Here is a 25731-nt window from a genome sequence, read left to right on the forward strand (position 1 = left end):
CAGACTCCGCAGTGACACCGAGCCCCGCCTGGCGCAGGGAGACTGGCCGGCTCAAGCCCCCGTGGGAAGCCCCCCGCTCGGGGTGGGCACTGGGCCCGCGGGTGCCATGGGGCTGGCCCTGTGCTGACACGGCCCGGCTTCTGAAGCTGAAAAGTACAGTTCTATGGGAACTAGATGCAGATTGGCTCATTAAATAACTAGCATAAAGCCCCACGTATGGAGCTGCCCAACACATGGCTGGGGACCCCTCTGCCAGGGCTGGGGTCCTGGGACCAGCCCCCTGCCCTGCCCTGCCTGCCCCAATGGCTGATTGGCCTCCCGGCTCCCGGCACGGTGACTGGGGCACCCCCTTCCGGTGCCGTCTGCCCAGGCCCCTGCTCTGCCAGCGCATCCCACGCAGGCCTGGCCCCCGCCCCCCGCGCCCATCAGGGTCCCCAGGGCGTTACCCCTGATTCCCACCAGGGTCGCCAGGCCCAGGCTCCGGACCTGCAGCCCCCTCCCTGTGCCGGGGTCGCCCTGAGCCTCGCTGGGGGCACCCGCCGGGCCAGGGACTCGGGCAGCTCAGACCCAGGCGCCCTGGGCACCGAGAACCCCCCACCCCCCAACATCATCCGCCTCTGGCACAAACATCACAGCTGGTTTCCATGGGGCTGGCTGTGAGGTCACAGGCAGAGAGCTGGGGGGGGGCAGTGAGGTATAAATAGATGCTAATTAAATGTTTCTAAATAGCCCTTTCCCAGCCCCTCCCCAGGGGCACCCCCCAGCTTGGCTGGGGGGAGGGGAGCTGCACCAAGGGGGCCCTCCTGGGTGCCAACCCTGCCCCGGGACAGGGAGCCCCAGGTCACCGCAGGCTCCGGGGGAGGGGGGGGGCGGCCTGACAGCCCAGCCACAGGGGAAGGGGGGTCTGTTTGCCCCTCCTCCCATGGCAGCTCCTGGAGCCCACTGGGGGGGCACTGCCTGCCCTGTGCCCATCTGCTCCTCTAGCTTCACAGGGACACGGGCAGCTCCCGCCAGCCTGCGCCTCCTATGGCAGCTCGGGCCCCGGGCTGGCACTGGGCCCATTCCTCCTGCCACCCCTGTGCCACATGAATCCAGCCAGGGAGCCGGCTGGGCTCCACCCCAGCAGCAGGTGCATCAGTCTGTGTCACAGGCAGCCTGAGACGAGCAGATGAACACAGCAAGTGTGTGTGTGTGTAACTCTATGTGTGTAATTGTGTCTGTGTGTAACTGTGTTTGTAATTGTGTGTGTGTAACTGTGCATCTGTGTGTAATCGTGTGTGTAACTATGTGGGTGTAAGTGTGTGTGTGGGGGGGGGGTGGAGCCAGGAGCATTTGGCACTGTGGGCTTCTGGGCTCATGACAAGGAGATGGCTGCAGAGACACAACACATCCTCCTAGCCCAGCCCTGGGCTCCCCCCAGCTCCGCCCGTGCCCCTCACTCCCGACCCGCAGCCCCTGCTAGCCCAGCCCTGGGCTCCCCACACGAGGGCCTGTCTACATGGAGATATCTGAACCGGTGCAAACCCTGGGAGCAGCTGACTCCACCGAGCCATCCACACCCCTCGCCACAGCTCTGCCAGCCCTGGAGATGCAAAGACCCTGCAGCCAGGTCGTGCCATGTCCCAACCACCCGGGCAGTTTGGGGGAAGCTCAGCTTGCCCATCAGGGCCCTGGGCTTCCATCCTCCCCACGTCCCCAGCGAGAAGCTCCCCAGGCACCGCAGCCCCTGCTGTGCCCCTTGGATTGGCCTTAACTTCCTAAGCAGATACACGGCTGTTAAAGGGCTGCTGCGTTCCAGCCCAGAGCTGGCTGCATCTCGGTGATGGGAGAGTGCGGGAGCCCACAGCACTGGGGCCAGGAGGGAGCGAGGTGTGATGGGGGATGGGTGTGATGGGGTGGGTGTGACGGAGAGCTGGGGGTGATGGGGAGGGGGCTGGGGGTGATAGGGATGGATGTGATGGGGTAGGGGGCCTTGGGTGTGATGGGTCAGGGGGCTGGGTGTGATGGAGGCTGGGTGTGATGGGGCAGAGGGCTGGGTGTGATGGGGTGGGTGTGATGGGGAGGGGGCTGGGTGTGATGGGCTGGGTGTGATGGGGAGGGGGCTGGGTGTGGTGGGGCAGGGAGCTGGGTGTGATAGGCTGGGTGTGATGGGGTGGGTGTGACAGGGGAGGGTGCTGGGTGTGATGGGGGTGGGGTCTGGGTGTGATAGGCTGGGTGTGACAGGGGAGGGTGCTGGGTGTGATGGGGTGGGTGTGACAGGGGAAGGGGCTGGTGTGACGGGGAGGGTGCTGGGTGTGATGGGGGTGGGGTCTGGGTGTGATAGGCTGGGTGTGACAGGGGAGGGTGCTGGGTGTGATGGGGTGGGTGTGACAGGGGAGGGGGCTGGTGTGACGGGGAGGGGGCCGTTCAGTGGTTGCCCACACGGCCGTGCCGGGATCTAGTCGGTGCCCTGGTCCGGGGGAGGCGGCTCGACTCGGCGATGCTGGGGAGAGAAGCCGGGGAAGGCGGCTCCCCCCGGCCAGCCCAGGGGCCCACGTGGCCCGGAGCCAGGCCCCAGCTGGACACAGGGGGGTTGGCTCTCGGCTTGGGGAGCGCTGGTGCCCCAGGAAGCCAGCCGGGGGGCTGTGCCATTCTGCACCCCTGTGCCCTGAGACGCCCCCCAGAGCCGGGGCAGGGCTGAGCGGCTCATCCGCACACGCCACCCCCCGACCCGGCCCTTGCTGCCAGCCGGGCAGGGGCGATGCCATTCCTCAGCCTGGCGCTGGGCAGCTCCCCTCACCTGGGGCCCGTCCCCCCACCCGGCTCCCCACTGACCTGCTCAGCGGGGCAGGGAGGGGCCTGGCCGCCGGCGCCCGCCATCCTGGGGGAGACTCTCGGAGCCGCTATTCTGCAGCTTCATTCACACCCCTGGGCTCAGCGCGGCCAAAGGGCGAGCGGCCCGGCCCCTCCCCCGCGCGCTGCTCGCTCGCTCGCTCGCTTGGGGACTTGGCATTACTTTCGGCTCAGCTCCTCCGGCGCGGCCCCCCCGGCTCGGCTCTCTCGCTAGCAGAACAGCTCGCCCCCCAGCAAGGGGGCTGGCAGTGCCCAGGGCTCCCCCGCCCCCCAGCCCCCGCTGGCACAAGCCCCTGGCTCCGGGCCATGGCACACCCAGCAGCCGTCCCCCGACGCAGCCGCTCTCTGGCCGGGGCAGTGAGGGTCGCCGGGGTGGCGGCCCGAGCTCAGGACAAGGCTCCAGCACCCATGGGGGCTGCACCCCAGGGACTGTGAGATGGGGGGGAGCGTCACAAGCTCCAAGCGCCAGGTGGGTGCAGGCTACGCAGCTTGATGTGACTCTCCCCCACCAGACCCCACGCAGCACGCGGGAGCCAGACAGCTCCCTGGCCCCCCCGATCCTGCTCTCCGGTGCCCTCACAGGGGTCAGATCCGGATCAGGCCCCACCACTCCTATCACCAGTGTCTCCAGCCTGTCACCTGGTCAAGAGCACTCCCGAAGAGCGAGGCCACCGACCCCTTGCAGCTCCCCCCACCGTGCCTCAGTTTCCCCATTTCCCCTACCCCCTGGGGAGAAGGCTGTACTGGTCCCTGCTGGTGACAGACTTCGGGGAGGGTGTGACGGAGAAGGGAGAATTAACCTGGGAATGTTGTGGGGGAGTTTTACTAGTTTACTGTCTGCGTTGATCCCAGATGAGGATGGGAAATAAGGAGGTGACTTCACTGAGGGATGACACTTGGCGGCTGCCCTGCGTAACCTGAGCCCGGGAGGGGGTTGGGGCCAGGTGACACCTTCTGTCCCGGAAACTGGACAAAGGCTGGAGGGGCCAGGGGGGTGGGGAGGCTGCTGGACGGAGTTTCAGTTTGGAGCTGGCTGGGGGGTCGGGGAGGCCCAGAGCCTGGGTCTGGGCTCTCCACCCCCTAAGATGGACCTGACTGAGGGGTCCTGTTCTCTGTACCTACAAGCTCTGTTTTGAATTGTTCCTGTCGTCTAATAAACCGTCTGTGTTACTGGCTGCCTGAGAGTCCCGGTGAATCGCAGGAAGTGGGGGGTGCAGGGCCCTGACACCCCCCCCACTCTGTGACACAAGGACAGACAGACTTAGGGACAGGGACAGAGAGGGCTCCTTGGGATCAGGATTGAGGGGCCCCAGCAGAGCTGGGGGGCAGGTCTAGGGCAGCAGGGGGCTGTGGGTCGGGACTGAGGGGCCCAGCAGAGCTGGGGGGCAGGTCTAGGGCAGCAGGGGGCTGTGGGTCGGGACTGAGGGGCCCAGCAGAGCTGGGGGGCAGGACTAGGGCAGCAGGGGGCTGTGGGTCAGGACTGAGGGGCCCAGCAGAGCTGGGGGGCAGGACTAGGGCAGCAGGGGGCTGTGGGTCAGGACTGAGGGGCCCAGCAGAGCTGGGGGGCAGGACTAGGGCAGCAGGGGGCTGTGGGTCGGGAGTGAGGGGCCCAGCAGAGCTGGGGGGCAGGTCTAGGGCAGCACGGGGCTGTGGGTCGGGAGTGAGGGGCCCAGCAGAGCTGGGGGGCAGGTCTAGGGCAGCAGGGGGCTGTGGGTCAGGACTGAGGGGCCCAGCAGAGCTGGGGGGCTGGACTAGGGCAGCAGGGGGCTGTGGGTCGGGAGTGAGGGGCCCAGCAGAGCTGGGGGGCAGGACTAGGGCAGCAGGGGGCTGTGGGTCGGGACTGAGGGGCCCAGCAGAGCTGGGGGGCAGGACTAGGGCAGCAGGGGGCTGTGGGTCGGGAGTGCGGGGCCCAGCAGAGCTGGGGGGCAGGTCTAGGGCAGCAGGGGGCTGTGGGTCGGGAGTGAGGGGCCCAGCAGAGCTGGGGGGCAGGTCTAGGGCAGCAGGGGGCTGTGGGTCGGGAGTGAGGGGCCCAGCAGAGCTGGGGGGCAGGTCTAGGGCAGCAGGGGGCTGTGGGTCGGGACTGAGGGGCCCAGCAGAGCTGGGGGGCAGGTCTAGGGCAGCAGGGGGCTGTGGGTCGGGAGTGAGGGGCCCAGCAGAGCTGGGGGGCAGGTCTAGGGCAGCAGGGGGCTGTGGGTCGGGAGTGAGGGGCCCAGCAGAGCTGGGGGGCAGGACTAGGGCAGCAGGGGGCTGTGGGTCGGGAGTGAGGGGCCCAGCAGAGCTGGGGGGCAGGACTAGGGCAGCAGGGGGCAGTGGGTCGGGAGTGAGGGGCCCAGCAGAGCTGGGGGGCAGGACTAGTGCAGCAGGGGGCTGTGGGTCAGGACTGAGGGGCCCAGCAGAGCTGGGGGGCAGGTCAGGTCTAGGGCAGCAGGGGGCTGTGGGTCGGGACTGAGGGGCCCAGCAGAGCTGGGGGGCAGGACTAGGGCAGCAGGGGGCTGTGGGTCGGGAGTGAGGGATCCCAGCTGGGGGCAGGGGGAGCTTGACTTGCCATCTCTCTCCCAGCCCCCCAGGATCGTGGCCTGGCCCCGAGGGACTCAGCCCAGGGTCGCCCCCTGCTGGCAGCTCTGGCCTCAGCGTTCCGGGGCCCTTTGCTAAATAGCCGTGAGGCGCAGGGGCCCGGCGGCCCGTTGGGCTCCCCCAGGACGGCACCGGGGCAGCTCGGCTTCAGGAGGGGCTGGCGGGTCGGGGGCTGCGGCTCATGGGGATTCAGCTTGCAAGGGCCAGAGCTGCTTCTGCCCCGAGACCCCCCCGAGACCTGCCCACCCAGCTGGGCTCTGCTCCAGGGCACTGGTCTGACAGCAGGGCAGTGGCAGGCTGGGCGCCCGCTCCCCTGAGACCAGAGCTGTCAGCAGGGGAGCCCCCCTTCCCGGCTGGGCAGCCAGCGTAGTTTGGCCTTAATGAAGCCTCATTAGCGGGACCCAGCTGCTCACAGCCCCTCCCCACTGCATTGGCAGAGCTCCCTCCCCCCCCCCCAGCCCCTGCCTGGGCCCACAGCATCTACCTGGGGCTGTGCAGTGCAGGGTGCTGGGGGCTGCTGGCCACCCCACCTGTGGGGACCCCTGTCTCCAAGCTGGCATCCAGCTCCCTCTCCCCCCAAGAAAGATGGACCTGACCAGTGCCCCCCCCACCCTGCCACAGGAATCCGGGGACCCCAGGAGAGAGGGGCAGGCTGGGACCTTGCTGGAGACCTGCCCCCCTGCCCCCCAGTTCTCAGGGCCTGGCCCTGCCGGCCCCACCCTGCCGGGAACAGTCCCACAGCTCACCCCATTCCCCCAGCTGAGCTGGCCACCCACTGCCTAGCTTTGCCTCCCCGGAGCCGCTGGCCACAGGCGGGGGCTCGCTCAGTGCTGTGAGGAGCCCAAAGCCAGGAAAGAGCCTCGCTCTCCCTATGGGGTCACTGCTCCTGGCACCCCACCCCCCTGCCCCATCTCCACCCCGCTCCCCCCTGCTCCCCGGCACACAGCACCAGCCTAGGGAACTCCCTGCCACAGGCATGCGAGGGCGACGGTGGGGAATGGAGAATTAGCTTAGACCCAAGACATCAGAGCTCGGCGCCAGGGCTGCAGGCACTGGGCTATTTCACCTGCCACTGCCGAGCCTGAGCCTCCTCCCTCACCCCCCCCCCCCCGCCGGCCCTCTCGCATGGGGGCTTCTGGCCCAGCCTGTCCCTGGGGCACTGCCAACGCCCCCCAGTGCTGAGGCTGACACCGCTCAGGTCGCCCTGGCCTGGCTCCATGGGGCAGCCCCTGGCTCGGGGCCCCGTGTCCGTGTCCCGGCCCAGCCAGCTCCACACCGTGTGCAGATTCCTGCTGCTATTTAAATCCCCTGCCCTCGCCTGCCCCGGCCTTGGCCCACCTGTTCCAGGGCGTCTGCCTGGCAGTGCTGCTGGGAGCCGGAGCTGGGGGCAGGGGCAGGAGCACACCCCAGGGTGACGGCTGGTGTTGGGCCTGTGGGCGTGGCGCAGACCGGGGAAGGGGGGGCTGCCAACTACGGGGGGGGGCAGGCGGTGAGCAGCTAGAGCGAGTCCGTGACACCCCCCAACGTGCGCATGCGCACCGGGCACGTATGCAAATCCGGTGACTTGGGGACTGAGCCCCCCAGCCTGTGGGGCATGGGGTGCAACGCCCCCCGAGGCTGAAGGGACTCTGGGCTCCTGGGCACACAGGGGCTGCCAGGTGGGCTCAGCCCTGAGGCTCCTCCAGACTCGTGTCCCAGTAGTGCTGGTGCCCGGCGTTGAGGAGGCGGCATGGTGGGAGGAGCATGGGGTGGCGGGAGGAGACGTGGCACAAGCATGAGGTGGCAGGAGGAGGTGTGACAGAAGGAGGCGTGGCAGGAGCATGGGGTGGCGGGAGGAGGCGTAGTGGGAGGAGGCGTGGCAGGAGCATGGGGTGGCAGGAGGAGGTGTGACAGAAGGAGGCGTGGCAGGGGCATGGGGTGGCAGGAGAAGACGTGGCAGGAGGAGACGTGGCACAGAGGGATGCTGGGCATGGCACTCAGCACAACTGCCTCTGAGCCCCCAGGGGGTGAGCCGCTCCCCACCCCATTAATGAAGACGTGGCTCATTAGCCCAGAAAGCTGGTTCCAAGCCTGCCCCTCTGGGAACCAGCCTCCCTGGTGAGGGAGCAGCCGCTGTGTGCCCATCTGCCCGGGCACTTACATTGGCATCCATCAGTGCGGGGAGAGGAGCAGCAGGTGGGACTGTAGGGCAAAGTGGGCTAGAGAGAGACTGGGACAGGGGCGACTTCGCCTCCAGCCCCCTGCAAGAGTGGGCAGCCTGCACCCAGTGCCCACAGGCAGCCAGCATCCAGGGGGCACAGGGCTGTGGCCTGGCTCGGCCCAGCTCGCTGGTCGCATTCCTTTAACGTCTCCTCCCCCTGCAGGTGGGCGCCGGGGCAGAGACTGGGGGGCGCTGTCCCCCCCAAACTGGATACGTTGCAGAGGTGATGCTTGGGGGCACCCAGATTTCTCCCGTCTATTTGGCACGTTCTGGGGGGCGAGCGGTGACGCCAGGCGCTCTCTGTGTCCAGGCCAGTTTCCCCACATGCAGCTCCTCAGCCTCCCAGCACGGCTCCAGCTGAGGCCGTTTCAGTTTTACTAGCCTATAAAATAAGGGACTTGCCCCAGAACCCCGGGTGTGGCTGGCGGCCACGTGCTGCTCGGCCCCGGTAGCCTCGGGCTGCAGTGCTGCGTTGGCTGCGACGGAACGAGCCAGGCAGGTAACACGGGAGGGGAACGTGCAGAGGCAGATGGCGAGGGGCAGGCGTTAGCAGGGACTGGCTTGGCACGGGCAGCCCAGGAGCCGGGGTCACTGCTCGGGTCAGGCTGGTTTCTACGCTAGTGTTGAGCTGTAAGTGGCCACTGCTAAACATGGCGAATAATTAAGTTACAACAAGAAATGAGGGCAATTAAATAAGGAATAAGGTGGTGATGTCACGTGCCCGGTAGTGTAAGTGCCACTGGCCGTTGGTAAATCAGAGCTAGGCCGAGACCTGTTACCAAACTGCCCCTGGCCAGGGCGGGAGAGAGCTGAGCAGGGGTGGCTGGGGGCTCGTGCTGCCAGGGCAGTGGGAGGAGACAAAGGGGCTGGAGGGGTGCGGTGGGGGCGGGATGAGCAGGGCAGAGAGGGGTGGGGGCTGCAGGAAGGGCAGCCTGAGGGCCCTGACCTTGGCACACGGGGCAGCGAGGGGCTGGCGCTGGGGTGCCGGGTGAGGAAGATCTGGGCCGGTCACTGGTGCCCAACGCACACTGAGGACACACGGGGGTCACCGGCTTAGGGGCCGGCGCACACGTCCAGCCCCGCCCGGGGGCAGTGCAGCTGACGGGTCCCAGGGCTGGGGGGCAGGGGCACGCGGGAAGGCCTGTGGGGAACGGAGGCTCCAGCACTGCCCAGAGAGGAGCTGCCCGGTGCCCAGGGCAGACCGAGGATGCACCCGGGCACTGCTCCCCCCACCCCCCGGGGGCTCAGAGCGTCTCTCGAGGCTCTCGCCCCTCACCCTGGTGCCTGCGGGCAGCCTGCTGGGTTTGCAGGGCCCCTTGCAGAGGCAGGTACCACCCCGCACGGTCGGGCGCGGGCTTCCCCAGCGAGCTGCAGCCCCGCCCGCCCCAGGGGCCCGTGTGGAACAGGAGCCCGCGCCGGCTGTTTCGTCTCTTCTCCTGACATCATCAGGCCCCACTTACGACATCACACTTGTCTCCATGGCAACGCCTGGCGAGGTCACTGCCCATCAGCCCGGCCATCTGGCTCCCAGGCGGGCTCCGCTCAGCGGTTTGGGGAGCCGGGGCTCCCCTCCAGCCCTTCACCCAGCTCCTCCCGTCACCGGCTGCCCGCGCCCTGGCCTGCCCACGCGGGGGGCTGCCTGCCCACCCAGTGCCTGCCTAGTGGAGGGGTCGCGCCGGGGTCCCTCTCTTCCCCGTGACACATCCCTGCCCCGGCCGCCTGGCGCCGACGTGCCCCCCCGCTTAGCTCGCAGCACCCCAGCTGTTCCCGGGCAGGCAGGAGGCAGCCAAACTCCCTTTCGGGAGAATGCGTCCAAGGTGCCCAGCGAGGCGTGAATGACAGACCGTGGCGGGGGGCTGGGCTTTCTGGAGACCATCTGGGGTCCGGGGAGTGGGCGGAGGGGGCCGCACGATCACACGTCAGCAGCACACATGTATGGGCACGGCCAGCTCTGGGCTGTCACTCGCAGGGACACGTGGGTGCCAGCTCTCCAGGCAGCACGGGCCTCCGGGTCAGCCCCGGCCCACCCCCCACTCGCCAGCTCTGGCAAAGCCAGGGAGAAGCCAGCAGCGCATGGCCGGAGGGCGAGGAATGGCCAGGGGACGGGGAGGTGGGTGACCCAAAATGCTAATTGTGAAGCCGTCACCACCTGCATCCAAGCTGCGGCGCTGGCACGGGGCACCCCTCTGCAACGCCCACACCCCTCCCGTGCTCACTCCCTCCCGTGCTCCCGTCAGACGCCCCGAGGAAACGCCAACAGCCATGGCGCAGCGATCCGTGCTCAGCCCGGGCACGTCCCCCGCTTGCCCCCGCGCTCGGTGTGGCTGGGTCACACAGCGTCAGTGCTTGTTCTGACCCCAAACCACAGACCGGGGGGGGACAACAGTCCTCACTACCTAGACCCTAGAAATCAGTGGGGTGGCCTCAGCTGGACGCCACCTGCAGCACCGGCCACCCCACCCCATCAGAGGCTAGAGCGGGTCAGAGATGAGCGACGGGAACAAGCAGGAACACGACTGGGACGGCGCCCTCAGAGAGGAGACGGCATCAAAGCCTGTAAAATACCGACTGGGCCAGAGACAGGGTCTGGGCCCAGCTGTTCCCCTGGCTCCCAGCTACGGCGCCTCCTTTCCAGGGGGCACTGATTGTCACCCACAGGTTGGGCCCCTCCAGCCCAGGAAGGTGCGATCCTGCTCAGATAATCCAGGCTCTTTGTGTAAACAGGGAACTAATCCACGTGTAAAGGCCAGGCTGTCTCAGCGTAAGGCAATGGCGTGGAAGACACACGCGTGTGTGAGTGTGCGCGCAGAGCACAGCCCAGGAAATACACCACGGCCTTCACCGGCTTTTGCTTTCAGAACTCATGTTCTCACTCGCTGCTTTCTTTTGCCTCCCAGCCCCTAAGATGGATGCTGATATTTACCCACAAACCTAAAGAGTTACTTTTTTGTGCTGATTTTCACCCAGTTTTTATCATAAACCCTGATCCATCCCCGGGAAGCTTTAAACAAAACACGAATGGGAAACGAAGGGCTTTGCTCCCAGGACAAGACCCAGAGGCCATTTAATTCAATGGAAAGAGGGGAGCTCAGAGGCAATCACAATCAGCCGGTGGAACTCACTGCCACAGGAAGTTGAGGCCAAGACCTCTGTGAGGTTCCAAGAGCGACTGGATGTTTGCACGGGTAACAAGACTCTCCAGAGACATTGATAAAGATGCAGGCGGGGAGAGTGAAAACACTGTCAGAAACCAGAACGAGAACTCCCCTGGGACGGGTCAGCCCCCCTCTGCTCTGGCAGCTGGGCTGGCGGAGAGGCGGGGGCTGAGTGTGCCTGGTGATTGCTGTGTGTGCGGGCCAAGGCTGGGGCCGCATGCACAGACTGCTGCTTGCCTGCCCCGACCGTGGGCGCCTCCCCCCGAAGGGCTCTCCCGGTCAGGCTCCTGTCATGCCACCCCTGGGTGCACCAGTGAGCCCCAGGGTGAGTGCAGAGTGGGGGCCTGGGGAGGGCACCGCTGCTGTGCAGAGGCGGTGCCAGGCACAGCCAGCCCTGGGCCGACTTTTCCATTCAACTGGCGTGGACTCCATTTTCCCAGGGCACTCAGGCAGAAAATCCCCCGGTGGCCCCCCCATGCAGCCCCTTGTTATTCTGGGCAACACGCTCTGGCCAAGTGTGGTTTGCGCTGCGCTGCAGCCGGGCAGGGGGTGGGTTGTTTGGGATGCGCCTGCCCCTTAGTCCTTAACTCCCCCTGGGCTTTGCCAGGGGCGCCCGCACCCAGGTGGCACCGGTGCCCGAGCCAGGACTCAGAGTCGGATGGAGCACAAACGCCTCCTCCTGCCCCTTCCAGCCAGCGACCCCTCCTTCCCCTGCCCCCCCCAGCCCTTCCCGGCAGCTGCCCAGGAGTCCGGCGCCGCTGGCAGGGCCGGACAACAAACAAAGCCTACGGTTACAAGGACAAAACAGAACGTCCTTACCCATCAGCCCCCCGCCCTGGCCCCATCGGCTGGGGCGACCCCCCAGCGCAGGTGGGGGCTGCTCCCCGGGAACCCATTGCAGCCCCTCTGGGGGAGCGGGGACCAGACCCGGGAGAGCTTCGGATAGGAGCGGGGAGCTGTGCCAATGCCCCGACGTGCTCAGGACCTTCCCTGGAGACCCCTTAGCACCCCCTAGCGCCCCCAGGCCAGAGCTCCCTGCAGCACTGGGGTGGGCACTGCCCCGATGAGACAGCAGCCCTCTCCCCCGCCCCACCAGCTGGTCTATCCGGGCCAGGAGTGCGGCCCAAGGAGCTGCCTCCCGCAGTGGGGTACCAGCCCCCGGGCCTGCGCTGCCCGGCCTCTCGCTGGGCACAGGGGCAGCAGGCTGCTGTCCTCAGCCCCCTCTACGGCCCCCGCCCCCAAGAGCCAACGGGATTCAAGGCTGGGCACGGGCCCTGCCTCCTCCCACCCTGGCATCAGCACAGACACGCTGGGGAGTGGCTCCCCGGCCCCACCCCTCCAGTGCCGCAGGGGGCAGAGGATCGGGCCCATCCTCCTTGCCTCCCTCTCTGGGCTGGGGGCGAGCTTGCCCCCTGTGACGTTATTGATATAAACTGGGACCATATAGAACATGGTTTGCAACCAAGGTCCTGTAGTGGCACCAAATCTTATGTAAAGGGGGTCATATAAGGTGTGTAAGACCAGGTTATGGGTTGCTGGTTATGATTGTGCTGTCTGGGTGCATGTGTCATTTTGTAGTTGAAGTTATGAGTATTGGCTCTATACTGTCTGTATTTCAAATCTGTGCTGTGCTTCTGGGTGACACCCCAGACAAGTTGGTGTTATTGCTTGATGGCCCATTAAGGACCATCAGCTACACAACTGACCCACTGAGAGGAGGCAGATACGCCTCGTAACTCAGCAAAGTATGCAGGGACTTGCCCATGTGACTCCAGACTCCATTTTGCTGTAATTTTCCACAGTAAGAACAAAGAGGTGTTCTTATACCTGGGAAAAGCCTATAAAAGGCTGATGCCTCATCTCCGTCTGGTCTTCAATCCTGCTTCTTACCTCTGGAGGGACTTTGCTACAAACTGAAGCTCTGCACAAAGGACTGAATGACCCATCCCAGCTGGGGATGTTCCAGAAACTTAATTTGAACCTGCAGTTTATTCTATCACTGCTACATGCCTGAACCATAAACTTTGCCATTACTGTATGTAATTGATTCCATTTAATCACTTCTAGCTCTCATCTCTACCTTTTTCCCTTTATGAATAAACCTTTAGATTTTAGATTCTAAAGGATTGGCAACAGTGTGATTTGTGGGTAAGATCTGATGTGTATATTGACCTGGGTCTGGGGCTTGATTCTTTGGGATCGAGAGAACCGTTTTCTTTTACTGGGGTGTTGGTTTTCATAACCAGTCATCCCCAGGACGAGTGCACTGGTGGTGATACTGGGAGACTGGAGTGTCTAAGGAAATTGCTTGTGTGACTTGTGGTTAGCCAGTGGGGTGAGACCGAAGTCCTTTTTGTCTGGCTGGTTTGGGTTGCCTTAGAGGTGGAAAAACCCCAGCCTAGGGCTGTGACTGCCCAGCTCTGAGCAAGTGGTCCTGAATTGGCACCTCAGTTGGGTCCCGCCAGAATCGCCTCGTCACAGCCCCAGAGAGCTGAACACCCCCCCACACACACGCAGGGCTGGGGGGAGGAGTCTGGCTATGAAAGCTCCTGGGGCTGGACTGGGATTTGCGCACTTCACCCCTGCTCTGCCGGAGCCCCTCAACCCCGACCCACAGCCCCTGGCTCTCCTTGGTGCCACGTGGGGCAGAGACACGGCGCTGGGGGAGCTCGGCACCATGCAGCGCAGGCACCACATGGGGCAGAGACGCGGCGCTGGGGGAGACGGGCACCATGCAGCGCAGGCACCAAGTGGGGCAGAGACAGAGACGCGGCGCTGGGGGAGCCGGGCACCATGCAGCGCAGGGCAGCGCAGGCACCACGTGGGGCAGAGACGCGGCGCTGGGGGAGACGGGCAGGGCAGAGACGTGGCACTGAGGGGGGAGCCGGGCACGGTGCGGTCTGGGGGGGTCGGGCACTGCGTGGGGCAGAGACGTGGCACTGGGGAGCTGGGCACCGGGCAGGGCAGAGACGTGGCGCTGGGGGAGACGGGCAGCGCAGAGACGCGGCGCTGGGGCAGCCAGGGTCAGTGCAGCACTGGGGGGGGGGGGGGGACCAGGCACCGCATGGGGCAGGGACACGGCCCTGGTGCAGGCAGTGCAATGGGGTGCGCAGTTAATGCCCCACGGAGGCATGGGGCAGCCCCCCCACCCAGGGCTCTGGAGGCCATGAGCTGGGAGGCGGGGGCCAGTGTGACCGGCCCCGGGCAGGCAGCTCCCCACACCGCAGCAGCTCCTGGAAAAGCCTCCCACCCCCAGAGCTGCAGCCCAGCATGGCCAGACACCCCAGTCTGGCACGGACCCCTGCCAGGGTCAGAGGCTGCCACGGTGCGCGCTGGGCCCTGCCTGCAGCCCCAGCCCCGGGCGGGGGGTGGGGACGCACCTGCTGGCAGGATTAGGGGGCAGGGCTGGGGCACGGCTGCAGCCGGGTTTACGTTGCTATTTCTATGGCCTTGGAGGCTATCCAAGGGGATTAGCTCCCTTCCTTATGGCCCCGAGAGCTCAGCAGCCACGGCCTGCGGCCGGGCACCACAGGGAGCCCCCACTCCCCGGGCACTGCTGGGAGCTGAGCTGGGAGCAGTCGCCGGCGGGGGGCCCTGACCTACCCCATCCCAAACAGGGGTGTGGGCTGCCACCCCTCAGCCCTGACAGCTCCCGCCCTGCCCCACCCCCCGGGCTTGCCCCCCATGGGCTCCAGGTCCCAAGCCCAAGGCAGGGAAGGATGGGGGCTGGGTGGGGAGCCCAGGGCTGGGATAGAGGGGGGGGTGGGGCAGGATTGAGGGGCATCAGCAGAGCTGGGGGGAGCCAGCCAGGTGACTTCCAGTCCCCGCCCCCTCCCACAGGCTGCCTTCCTGAACTGAGCTGGGCCTGGGCATTTTCCAGGAAGCTGTTAAAGATTCACCCAGAGCGGATCTGGGACCTCACGCGTGCCTGGCTCCCTGCCACGGCACAGGTGTCAGTGCCGCCCCCCCCCCCACGTGTCGGTGCGAGGGCTCCCCCTGCACAGGTGTCCGTGCCAGCCCCCCCCCCGCACACTCAGGTGTCCGTGCTGGGCTCCCCCAAGCTCAGGGAAGTGCAAAGCAGTGGCCAGGGTGCTGGGAGGGAGCCGTGCCAGGGCAAAAAGGAGCAGGGAAGCGCGTGAGCACACAGGGGGCAGCACAGGGCAGCGTGTGAGTGCACGGGGGCAGCGCGTGAGTGCACGGGGGCAGCGCGTGAGTGCACGGGGGCAGCGCGTGAGTGCACGGGCACATGAGCACGACCAGCTGTGAGCACGAGGGTAGCCTGTGTCCCACTGCCCGGGGCTCCTGTGCTGGGAGGTTGGAGGGGGGCGGCGCCTGGAGAGGCCAGCAAGCATCAGAGCCTGGTGAACTGTGGGCAAGGGCCTGGGGGTGGGCACAGGCGGGCAGGGCGTGTGCATCGGGGGCTCCTATACTGCATTAAAGGCCCTGCCCCGTGGCACTGCCCACGTGAGGCCAAGTGCCAGTTGACAGGGGCACTGGACACCTGTGCTTCCAGCACATCCCCCGCCCCAAACTCGGCCCCCCAGCGAGCCAGGAGCTGAACCCAGGCCCACGGCAGCTGCCCCTGCCAAATGAGCCACTGGCGTGCGTGCGAGAGCGGGTGTGCAGCCTCTGGGCCCCTCCACCTCAAAGCAACAGCAATGGCCATGGGGTTGCTGGCTCCTCCGCCGGCCCAGGGGAGATCTCGGCTTGAGGGTGGGGTGTTCAGCTGGGCGTGAGCTGGTCATCCAGGGGCAGGCTGCTAAAAGTGGCAGGGCTCTGGGGCCCTGCGCCCCGGCCGGATCTGCTCCTCCCAAAGCCACCGGGGAAACAGCCTGGCCCCGCAATCGCCAGGCACGTCCCGCCCTGGCCCAACTGCCGCAGACCCAGCAGGAGCAGCTGCGGCGTACTCCACCCCCAGAAGGTCTCCTGGTCTCTGAGCGCGAGAGGTTGGCTTTGTCCCTGACTACGGACTGCTTCGCACAAGCCACGCTAATACCAAATACTCCAGTAGCCACCTGAACAGCCCAGCTCTCGCTGGGCCCCAGAGACGCCCTGTGCGGGGAGTCCCGCCGGCTAATCACACCCTGCCTGGTGTGAGGCTGGAATCCCCCCTCCCCATTTCACTGCATGCCCCATCCCCGAGGGACGCAGAGAAGTGGCCCCATGTGCTGGAGCGACCTGCCCCGGGAGCCAAGCCCGGACCCGGCGCGAGCGCCCTTCCCCCACAGCTCGCACAAACACCTGTGAACGGGGGTGTGCAGAGCGCACGTGTGTGTGCACAGCCGAGGGGCAGGATCGTGTGTGCGTAGCTGCACTACACACACTCGCTGGCACACACCACTCCCTCTCCACCAGCTCTCATGCTTCCCAGGGAAGTCCTGGCTCTGGTCCCTTTGGCTGGGGCACAGGGCTATTTTGGGAGGCCCGCGGGAGCGGGAGGGACCAGCCGCCGATTCATCCCGGCATCTTTATTCCCATCTGCTGGGGAAATAAAACTACAGCCAAGCCCAGGTGCAGGGAGGGGCCGGGCTGCCTGTATCTGCCGGGACCTCGCGTACCTGCCGGGACCTGCAACTTCCCCAGAACCCAGCGCTGCTGCTTGGGGTACCGGTGACATTATCCCCGGTTGCCAGGGAAACAAGAGGGCTGGGCAGGTGAGGGCGGGCGAGGCAGATGTCAGGCTCTGGGCCGAGCCCAGGCTCAGTCACCGACAGGGGGAGGGGGGCTAGATTCCCCGGGCGCTGCTCCCTGAGCTGCAGGAGACTCTCCCCCACTGGGAGCAGTACGGGGCCCTGAGACGCTGCAGAGCATCCAGCAGGGGCCATGGCACGCGTGGGTCAGGTCGCCAGCTGGGCGCAGCCTGCACACTCTGCTTGGCCCAGAGCCGTGGGGGCCACAGCGCCCCAAGAGCCCCCTGCTCAGGGGCCCGCTGGGAGCAAGTGACGGGGGAGGGAGCAGGGCCAGCAGCTCCCAGAGGAGGCTGAGATGGGGGAGGCTCTGGGGCAGGCAGTTTGGGGCAGAGGGAGTGCCAGAGAGATGGGGAGCAGGACACGGGCACAGGCTGCACTGGCATGGGGGGCAGGGCAGGGCAGGACCTGGGGATCAGACCTGCAGTCACCCATCACTCAGAGCAGCCTCTGCCCCCGCGGGCACCTGCAGCTGGGCCCGTTACAAATGCCATAGCCGGCCTCTGCCCCCGGAAGCCTCCCCGGCCCCTTGGAGACCCGCTCCCGGGCAGGGGGCGGGCCCAGGCTTGGCTGAGATCTGCAGCTGCTCCAGCATTTCCTGCAGCAGGGGCCGCTCCGCAGGCAGGCACTGATCTCCTGCCACGTCCCCAGCCCGCGCGGGGGAGGCAGAGCCGGGTTCTCCTCCCACCCTGCAATAGGGGGATCCCGCCCCGGCCTGCCTGGGGGGACCCCCGAACCCTGGCAGGCTGCACTGCATCCCCACACACAGCGCCCTGGACTAGAGACATCCTCTCCCCTGCCCCAGCCCCCCGCCTGGGGCTCTCCGCAGCCTTTTCACACCCTGCCCCGACAGCACACAAGGGGCACAGGAAGGTGCCCGCGGGCCGCAGACACCCCAAGGCTGACTAGGGTCAGGGTCAGCCCCCCGTTGTGACCGGGGAGGGGACCACAGGCGAGCACAATGGGGGAGGGGACTCCGCTCTGGACCGGAGGAGCCCAGGGCAGAGGTGATAAGGGAGGGGCAGAGCTCCTGGGAGGGGCAATACCACGGGCACCACACCCACAAGCCCCCCAGAGGTCATAGGAGCGGGGCCTAGTGGTCAGAGCACAGGTCTGCGAGCTGATCGGCCCCTGAGTCCAGGGGCACCGTGGGAGCTGATGGGAACGGCAGCAACTCCTGCTCCCAATGCACAGGGGCCGGGCAGGGGTGATTGTGGGACCAGCCCACCGGTGAGTGTGCACAGCCCTCGTGACGCACGAAGCCAGGAACCCTCGCTCCTGAACCCGGCTCCTCAGTTCAGCTGCGGCGGCTCCAGAGGAGCCCGGGACAATCCCTGGGGTGCTGGCCACATGAGCAGCGGTCACCCGTGCACCACGAGAGCAGGATTCTGTCGGGGTGGGGCTCTCGCCACGAAGGGCTAACAGGGGGCACACACCCCTGCAGTGCGAGCTGGGAGATGGAGTCTCCCTGGGCCACCCCGCGGGCTCACAGCGACTGCTGCCAGGGGCCTTGCCACACACAGGCCCAAGGGGACCAGCTGCTGCCGGGGACGTGTGAAGTTTGGAGGGGGCCCAGCCGGGACCATCCAGCTCGTGGTGACAAAGCAGGCTGGGTATGTGCTACTGCTTCCCAGGGGAAACCGAGGCACAGAGAGGGGTGGAGCCTTCGCAGAGAGTCAGGAGGGAACCCAGGAGTCCCGGCTCCCGGTCCAGTGCCCTCACCACTGAGTAAGAGGCGTTGTTCCCCGCGGGGGTGGCTGTGCTCAGCCCTGGCACCTCTAGGGCGGCCCCCGCCCCCCCCCTGCCAGCCGAGCCCATGACGCAGCCTCCCCCCCCCAGAGACAGCCATGGGCTCATGCACAAGACTTCCCGCTCCACCCACCGCGCCAGAACTGGAGAGGGAGCCTGAGAGGGTGGCACAGCCCAGGAGGGAGGGAGGGAGGGGGTCTCAGCCCCCCCCATCAGCGCACTTGATGCCTTCCAAGGGGAGCCAGCAGCGCCAAGATCTAAACTGCACTCTGCAGGCTGGAGCAGGCTCAGCTCCTGCCCGGATCCCGTGCCTGGCACCCCAGCAGGGCGCCGTGGGGCATGGGGTGGCGCTGCTGATCTCCCCACAGCTGCCCAGACAGCGAATGGAACAGCAGGGGCCTCCGGAAATGCCATGGGCAAGCCCCAAGACAGAGCAACTGCAACGCCAGCCATTCCCCCGGCCCCTCCAGACAGATGGGGGAAACTGAGGCACGGGGGGGGTGGAATGCGGCAAATCAGGATAGGACCAGGAGGAGGACCCAGGAGTCCTGATCACCAGGCTCCTGTTCCAGCCTCTCCCTCGTGACAGCCTGGCCCACAACAGTCAGCACTCACGCTCCAGGGAGTCAGGTGGCATTGTCCCCTCCCCCCAACCCCCCCACAGTAATACACAGCTGGCTGCGGGAGGGGGGCTCTGCCTTCTCGGCTGCTCCCAGAGACTTCGCCTGCCAGCCACTGACCCGGAGAGCGGAGGGCACCATCCAATCCCCAGCAAAGCCCTCCCGGGCACCCAGGCAGTGGGACCCCCAGCACTCACCAGTAACCCCCCGCTGCATTTATCCGCCATGGCTGGGGGCTCGGGCGTGTTCTGTGCAGCCCGCCACGGGGGCTCCCGCCTGCCCACTCTCCGTCTCGCTGGCTGCACCCGGCTGGCACGGACACGTCAGCACCAAGTGGTTCAGTCCACAGACAGCGCAGGAGAGAGCTGGGCAGAAACGAGACGGGAGTGACTCGTGGGCACAGGGGAGAGGAGCCGGTCGGGAAGCGCCCCCGTCCTCATGGGGGAGCATCTCCACCCTGCACCCCCGCCCCTACTCTCCCAGGGGGGTCAGCCCCACCCCTACCCTCCTGGGGGGGGGCACACTCTTCCTGCACCCTCGCCCCCACCCTCTTGGGGGAGCACCCCCATCCTGCACCCCCGCCCCTACTCTCCCAGGGGGGTCAGCCCCACCCCTACCCTCCTGGGGGGGGCACACTCTTCCTGCACCCTCACCCCCACCTTCATCTCCAAAATCTGGATTCACTCCCAGATTAGGGCCCGTTCCTGTAGCTGGGGTGGTTTTTGGGGGTGGTCACTTCTTGCCATCACATCATTGCATGGTTCCACCATCCGGCGGCTATGGCTGGGCTGGCAGGGGCTGCGGGTCGGGATCGAGGGGCACTGCCAGAGCTGGGGGGAGTTTGCCCAATGCTCACCCCACACAAAGACTGAGCTGGAGGTGGCACGTGGCTGCGCCTGGCACTGCCGGGAGCAGAGGGACTCGGCCGGAGCAGGGCCAGCCTGGAGCTCAGCTGCCGCAGAGGACACAGATGGGAGGCGATTTCCTTCTGCCCTACTGCACCGTGCGTGCTACTGCCTGGGTCGGAGCTGCCAGCCGCTGCCGGGGACCAGCTGCTGCCAGACCTGGGGGGATGCTGCCACCCCCGCATTCCTCAGCGGTCCACACGCTCGGGCCGCCCTGCTCACAGTCTGAGGCCCCCGCACGCTCGGGCCCTGACACAGCCCTGCCTCGCTGCCAGCACACAGGTCACCGTGCCATGAGCGCAGCTCGCTGGGCTGCCAGGAGCCCTCAGCCCCACCCGCAGCAGCAGGGCCACCTCACAGTCCCCCGTACTCCCCTGCCCCTGCCGGGGGAGTGGGGCCTTGAGCAGGCCGGGGTGGGGGTGTCGGCCTGCAGGGAGGAGGTGGGGCTGGAGCAGGGTGCGGGGCCTCTGGAGCCAGGCCTGAGCGGGTGAGATAAGGAGCAGGAGGCATCGCCCAGAGCTGATGGCTCCTGGGCCAGCCCCCAGCCCCTGCCTCCTACCCAGCAGCTCCGAGGGTGCAGGGACGGGGTCCTGGGCAGGGGCACAGCGGGGTCACGGAGCCGGGCACACCCCCCGCCCTGCCTGCCTGGTCAGGGTGCTGGCTGCTTGGAGCAGGTGTGCTACAGGCGCTGCACAGAGCAGGCGGCGGGGGGGTTACTCAACCCCTCCCGGGTGCTAAGCCAATCCCAACACCCTGGGCCATGCTCCTAACTCCTTTCTTCCCCTCCAGGAGGCCCCAGCCCACCCTGCCCCATGGCTAGCTGGGCCCAGCTGCTGTCGAGCTCCGGGGGTGGCAGGGATCTGGCTCCATGTCCCAAGCGCCCCCCCGCAGTAAGGATGCTAGAAAACCTCTCCCAGCCATCTCGCTGCCCCGGCATTCACCGGGCACTCAGTGTGGTGCATCTATTTCAGAGAGGGACTTCTGGGCGAGATGGAAACCGAGAGCCTGCCTGGCACACGGACACTCGCCGCCCCAAGCTGCCTTCCCTCCTGCTGCAAATGGATACAGGAGCCTCCTTCCCCTGCCTGTCCTAACCTGTGGTCTGGTCAAACAGTGGCTGCACCCCACCCCAGAGGTGGCTGCATTTCAGTGGTGAGCAAAGGGTACAGTCCCAGCTACCAGTCCTCCAGGATGGAAAATGCCACCACCAAGACTGGGCTCTGGCAATTTGCATGTAGGCAAATCAGGTTTCTGCTGTCTCTTGCCCACCCCTGCTCACTCCTGTGTGGGGAGGGACATAGACTATCAGGGTTGGCAGGGACCTCAGGAGGTATCTAGTCCAACCCCCTGCTCAAAGCAGGACCAATCCCCAACTAAATCATCCCAGCCAGGGCTTTGTCAAGCCTGAGCTTAAAAACCTCTCAGGAAGGAGATTCCACCACCTCCCTAGGGAACCCATTCCAGTGCTTCACCACCCTCCTAGTGAAAAAGTTTTTCCTAATATCCAACCTAAACCTCCCCCACTGCAACTTGAGACCATTGCTCCTCGTTCTGTCATCTGCCACCACTGAGAACAGTCTAGATCCATTCTCATTGGAACCCCCTTTCAGGTAGTTGAAAGCAGCTATCAAATCCCCCCTCACTCTTCTCTTCTGCAGACTAAATAATCCCAGTTCCCTCAGCCTCTCCTCATAAGTCATGTGCTCCAGCCCCCTAATCATTTTTGTTGCCCTCTGCTGGACTCTCTCCAATTTGTCCACATCCTTCTTGTAGTGTGGGGCCCAAAACTGGACACAATACTCCAGACAGGGCCTCACCAACGTCGAATAGAGAGGAATGATCACAGCCCTCGATCTGCTGGCAATGCCCCTACTTATACAGCCCAAAATGCCGTTAGCCTTCTTGGCAACAAGGCCACACTGCTGACTCCTATCCAGCTTCTCGTCCACTGTGCTTTTCTGCAGAACTGCTGCCCAGCCACTCGGTCCCTAGTCTGTAGCAGCACATGGGATTCTTCCGTCCTAAGTGCAGGACTCTGCACTTGTCCTTGTTGAACCTCATCAGGTTTCCTTTGGCCCAATCCTCTAATTTGTCATAAACCAGAGCCACTGGCAGGGCCGCCCAGAGGGGGGGGCAAGTGGGGCAATTTGCCCCAGACCTCGGGCCCAGCAGGGGCCCCCACGAGAGTTTTTTGGGCCCCCTGGAGCAGGGTCCTTCACTTGCTCCAGGGGCCCCGGAAAACTGTCGCGGGGCCTGGCCCGGGCCCCCGGAGCTTCTTCGCTCCTGGTCTTCGCTGGCGGGGGGTCCTTCCTCTCCGGGACAGAAGGACACCCCCCCCCGTCGCCGAATTACCACCGAAGCGGGACCCACCGCCGGAGTGCAGCCGGATCTTCGGCGGCCTTCCGTTCCGGGACCCGCCGCCGAAGTGCCCCGAAGACCCGCGGTGGGGGCTGCACTTCAGCAGCAGGTCCTGCTTCGGCGGTAATTCGGCAGCCGGGGGTCCCCACCGGTGGTCTTTGGGGCACTTTGGCGGCGGGTCCCGGAAGGGAAGGACCCCCCGCCGCCAACTTACTGCCGAAGCGGGCCCCCCCGCCGCCGAAGACCACGGGCCCCCGGAATCCTCTGGGCGGCCCTGGCCACTGGCCCTGCTCCAAGCACTAGTCAAGACCCAGTTCTAGGCACGGAGCTCAAGGGCAGAAGGAACCACGTCGGTGACTGTCCTGTCTGATGCCCTGTCACCCTGTCTGGCATGGCCCAATGTCACCCAGGTGCCCTGTACTGAGCCCTAGAATTTGTGTCTGGCAGTGGGGCTGGCTCTGAGAGTAGCACTGCCCAGTGCCCCTTCACCACCCTGCCATACACGTGCCTGGCTTCTCACCGGTTCTCGTTCTCCGCTAGGTACTGGCCGGGGGCGTAGGGCATCGTACGGAGATGCGGGGGGCTGAGACAGAAGGGGAGAGGTAGCAGCCCTTTAAGAGTTAAAGGGGCTCTCATCTCCTCTGAACTAGATCCAGCGGCGGTGGGCAGCGGTGCCATCCCTGATCAGAGGGGACTGGGCCCTGGCACAGCGTCCTGCCTCTCCAAGACCTGCCGGAGCTCTGAGGGACACTGTTCCTTTCACAGGATTGGGCCCTCCAGGACAGCCAGCGCCCAGCCAACTGCCCTTTGGAGAACAAGCTTGGGGGTGTATGGCCCCTTTAAGGGCTGGTGGGGGCTGCGTCACCCACAGATGCCTGACGATGGCCCTGGCCCCAAGTTCTCCTGTGACTTCAGCGTGGCCAGCGATGGAGAATGCAGCCGCCCCTCGGTAAGTTGCTCAGTGGAGGTTTGGCTCCCACTCGGGGCTAGACCCGGAACCCCCTCCAACCACAGGCCAGGGAGGAGAACATCCCAGAAGGTGGCAAGAGCCCTGTGTCCCTCAGGGAGCCAGAGGCCTTCCTGATGCAGGTGCTGAGCCCTGAAGCATGAGAGCTGATGCCCCTTCCCGTAGCTCACACAGCCACCCCACCGGTCACACGCTCAGGCAGCCCCCTGTAAACGCAGCCTCAGCTCCATGGGTCACACTGCCGGGAGCTCCATGGGTCACACTGGCAATCCATGCTGCTGCTCAGAATAACCGGACCTGCTCTCTAGCCCCACGCTGGCTCTGTCTGCCCTGGGACATGACACCCCCAGGCAGGGCTGACCACCCCAGGCCCTGCCCTCTCTCCCAAACCCCCCAGACCCCCGGCACTGACCTTTCCGGCCGCTAGCGGCAAATCACCACCCAGCGCCCACGCGCTCCAAGCCCGTCCCGTCTGGAAGCTCCAGCCTCACTGAGCCCAGCTCAAGTCCTCTGATCACCCCCCCTCACACACAGGGCAATGGGCGTGACTGACCGGTGCCTGGCCGGGCGGGCGCCCTCTGCCAGCACCACCCCATCACGGACCCATCTTCCCCCCGGCAGCGGCTGGAGGCTGAGGCCAGACAGACTGGCAGTACGGTGTGAGTGTTTAACCGCCCCAGTAATTAACTGTTGGAACAATTTCCCCAGGGTCGGGTGGATTCTCCAGGGCTGGCGACCTAAACTGAAGTTGGCTGCTTGTCTAACAGGAGTTACGGGGGCAGGGCTCTGGCCTGGGCTGTACAGGGGGTCAGACCAGGTCGCAACGGCCCCTTCTGGCCTTGGGATCTAGGCGCTCCAGCCCCACAGCAGCTCGGGGATCCCCCCCATCCACGGAGCTCAGCGGCTCTCACACCTCCTCTTGCGGCCTGGGGTTAGGGACCCACGGACCCCCGCACTGAGCAGGGTCTTAACCCTGCATCACACTGTGCCCTGACTGGGTCAGTGTGGCTGCTGACCCCAGGGCAGACCCCCCCACGTCTCTACGGGGGGGCCCCAAGGGAGAAGAGACCCCCCACATCTCTACAGGGGGGGTCAGTGGCCCCAAGGGAGGAGAGACCCCCCACGTCTCTACAGGGGGGGTCAGTGGCCCCAAGGGAGGAGAGACCCCCCACGTCTCTACGGGGGGGGGTCAGTGGCCCCAAGGGAGGAGAGACCCCCCACGTCTCGGAGAGACCCCCCACGTCTCTACAGGGGGGGTCAGTGGCCCCAAGGGAGGAGAGACCCCCCACGTCTCTACAGGGGGGGGTCAGTGGCCCCAAGGGAGGAGAGACCCCCCCACACGTCCCCCAGCAGAGGCTAAGGTCTTCCCCAGTAGAGGCTCCGGCTCCTTTAAGCGGGGGGGGAGGTTACATCAGCTGCCACATGGTTACTCCTCGGCCCTGCCCAACCACATGCCGGGTGGAAAATTACTGAGATGGGGACCCCCTGCCCCGCCCCCGCTCGGGGTCCCCCGCTACGTCCGACCCCGCCCCGGCCCCTGGGTCTCCCTACCCTGCCCCGCCCCCAGCGGGCGGAGCACGGGCCCCGTGGGAACGGGGGGGGGCTACCCAGGCTAGCTCCGGGGGCGTCGCTCCGGCCCCCGCCGGGCTCGGGCGACCCCAGGCGGGAAGAGGCGGGTCGGGCTCGCCGAGCCTGAGAGCAACTAACGTAACCAAGGAGCGGGGCTACCCTGGGGGCCCCAGGTACCAGCGCCCCCTCCCTGGGCACCGCCCCCTCCCCGGGCATCCCCCGTCCTCGGGCACCGCCCCTCCCCATGCCCTGCCCCCGGGCATCCCCCCCCCAAGTACCAGCCCCCCCCGGCACCGCCCCCCCAGCGGTGCCGGAGCAATGTTGACAGTGGGGGTGCAGAGGATGGGAACCATGGAAACCGCGGATTCCCTGTTCGATGTTACCGCTCCGAGCCAGGGGTGCGGCAGCCCCCTAATTCCAGCACCACTGAGCCCCCCGCAGCGCCTGAGATATCCCCCTCCCCGTGTACCGCCCCCCCCGCCCCCAGCCCTCCGAGCCCCGGGGCCAGCTCCGCCCGGGCTCCCCGCAGCCCGACCCTTGCCGGCCCCCAGACCCTGTGGTGCCTCCCCCGCCCCCCCACAGCTGGCTCTGCGCCCCCCCGGCTCTGCGCCCCCCGCTCCCCCACTGGCTCTGAGCCCCCCCACTGGCTCTGAGCCCCCCGCTCCCCTCCGGCTCTGCGCCCGCCCCGGCTCTGCGCCCCTCGACCCGCCCCGGCTCCGCGCCCCCCCCTTACCCTCTCCATGCCGCCCGGGGCCGGCTCGCAGCCCGGCCAGGTGGATCCCCGCGGGGACGTTGCGTCAGCCCCGGTCCAGCCCGCGGGCCCCGCTGCTCCTTCCCCGCCCGGGCTCCGCTGGGGACGCAGCGGCTGCTTCGCGGCGGCTTCTGCTGCCGAGTTGCAGGAAAGTTTGGGAGGCTGGGGGGCAAAAGCAGGCAAGCCCCGCCCCCCTCCGGCCCCGCCCCCCGCCGGCCGGCTCCCTCCCCGACCCCCCGCTCCGCGGCCCCGCTCCCTCCCGGGGGCTGGGGGAGTGTGCTCCGCGCTCCTTCAGTGCGCGTGTAAACACAGCCCGGTGTGGGGCGGGGGCGGGGGCGGGGGCGGGGGCGGGGAGCTGAGCCCG

At 66.5% G+C, this 25731-nt stretch overlaps 1 protein-coding gene and 1 long non-coding RNA gene across 2 annotated transcripts in view; one reads left to right on the forward strand and one right to left on the reverse strand.

The window, feature by feature from the left end:
• SLC6A9 (solute carrier family 6 member 9) overlaps positions 1-25504 on the reverse strand; it is a 55965-nt gene extending 30461 nt beyond the window's left edge. The window contains exons 1-2 of the mRNA XM_045027513.1: positions 25350-25504; positions 19015-19182 (exon numbers count right to left, since the gene is read on the reverse strand). Coding sequence (XP_044883448.1) covers positions 19015-19044 — 30 coding nt within the window. The 5' untranslated portion in view covers positions 19045-19182; positions 25350-25504. The remainder of the gene's footprint in view (positions 1-19014; positions 19183-25349) is intronic.
• Positions 20660-23683, forward strand: LOC123375979. Its single transcript, XR_006581648.1, has 3 exons — positions 20660-20874; positions 22846-23029; positions 23582-23683. It is a non-coding gene; the product is annotated as an uncharacterized LOC123375979 (long non-coding RNA).
• Positions 25505-25731: the final 227 nt, after the last annotated feature.

This window comes from Mauremys mutica, chromosome 8 (assembly GCF_020497125.1).
Source record: "Mauremys mutica isolate MM-2020 ecotype Southern chromosome 8, ASM2049712v1, whole genome shotgun sequence".
Classification (NCBI taxonomy): Eukaryota; Metazoa; Chordata; order Testudines; family Geoemydidae; genus Mauremys; species Mauremys mutica.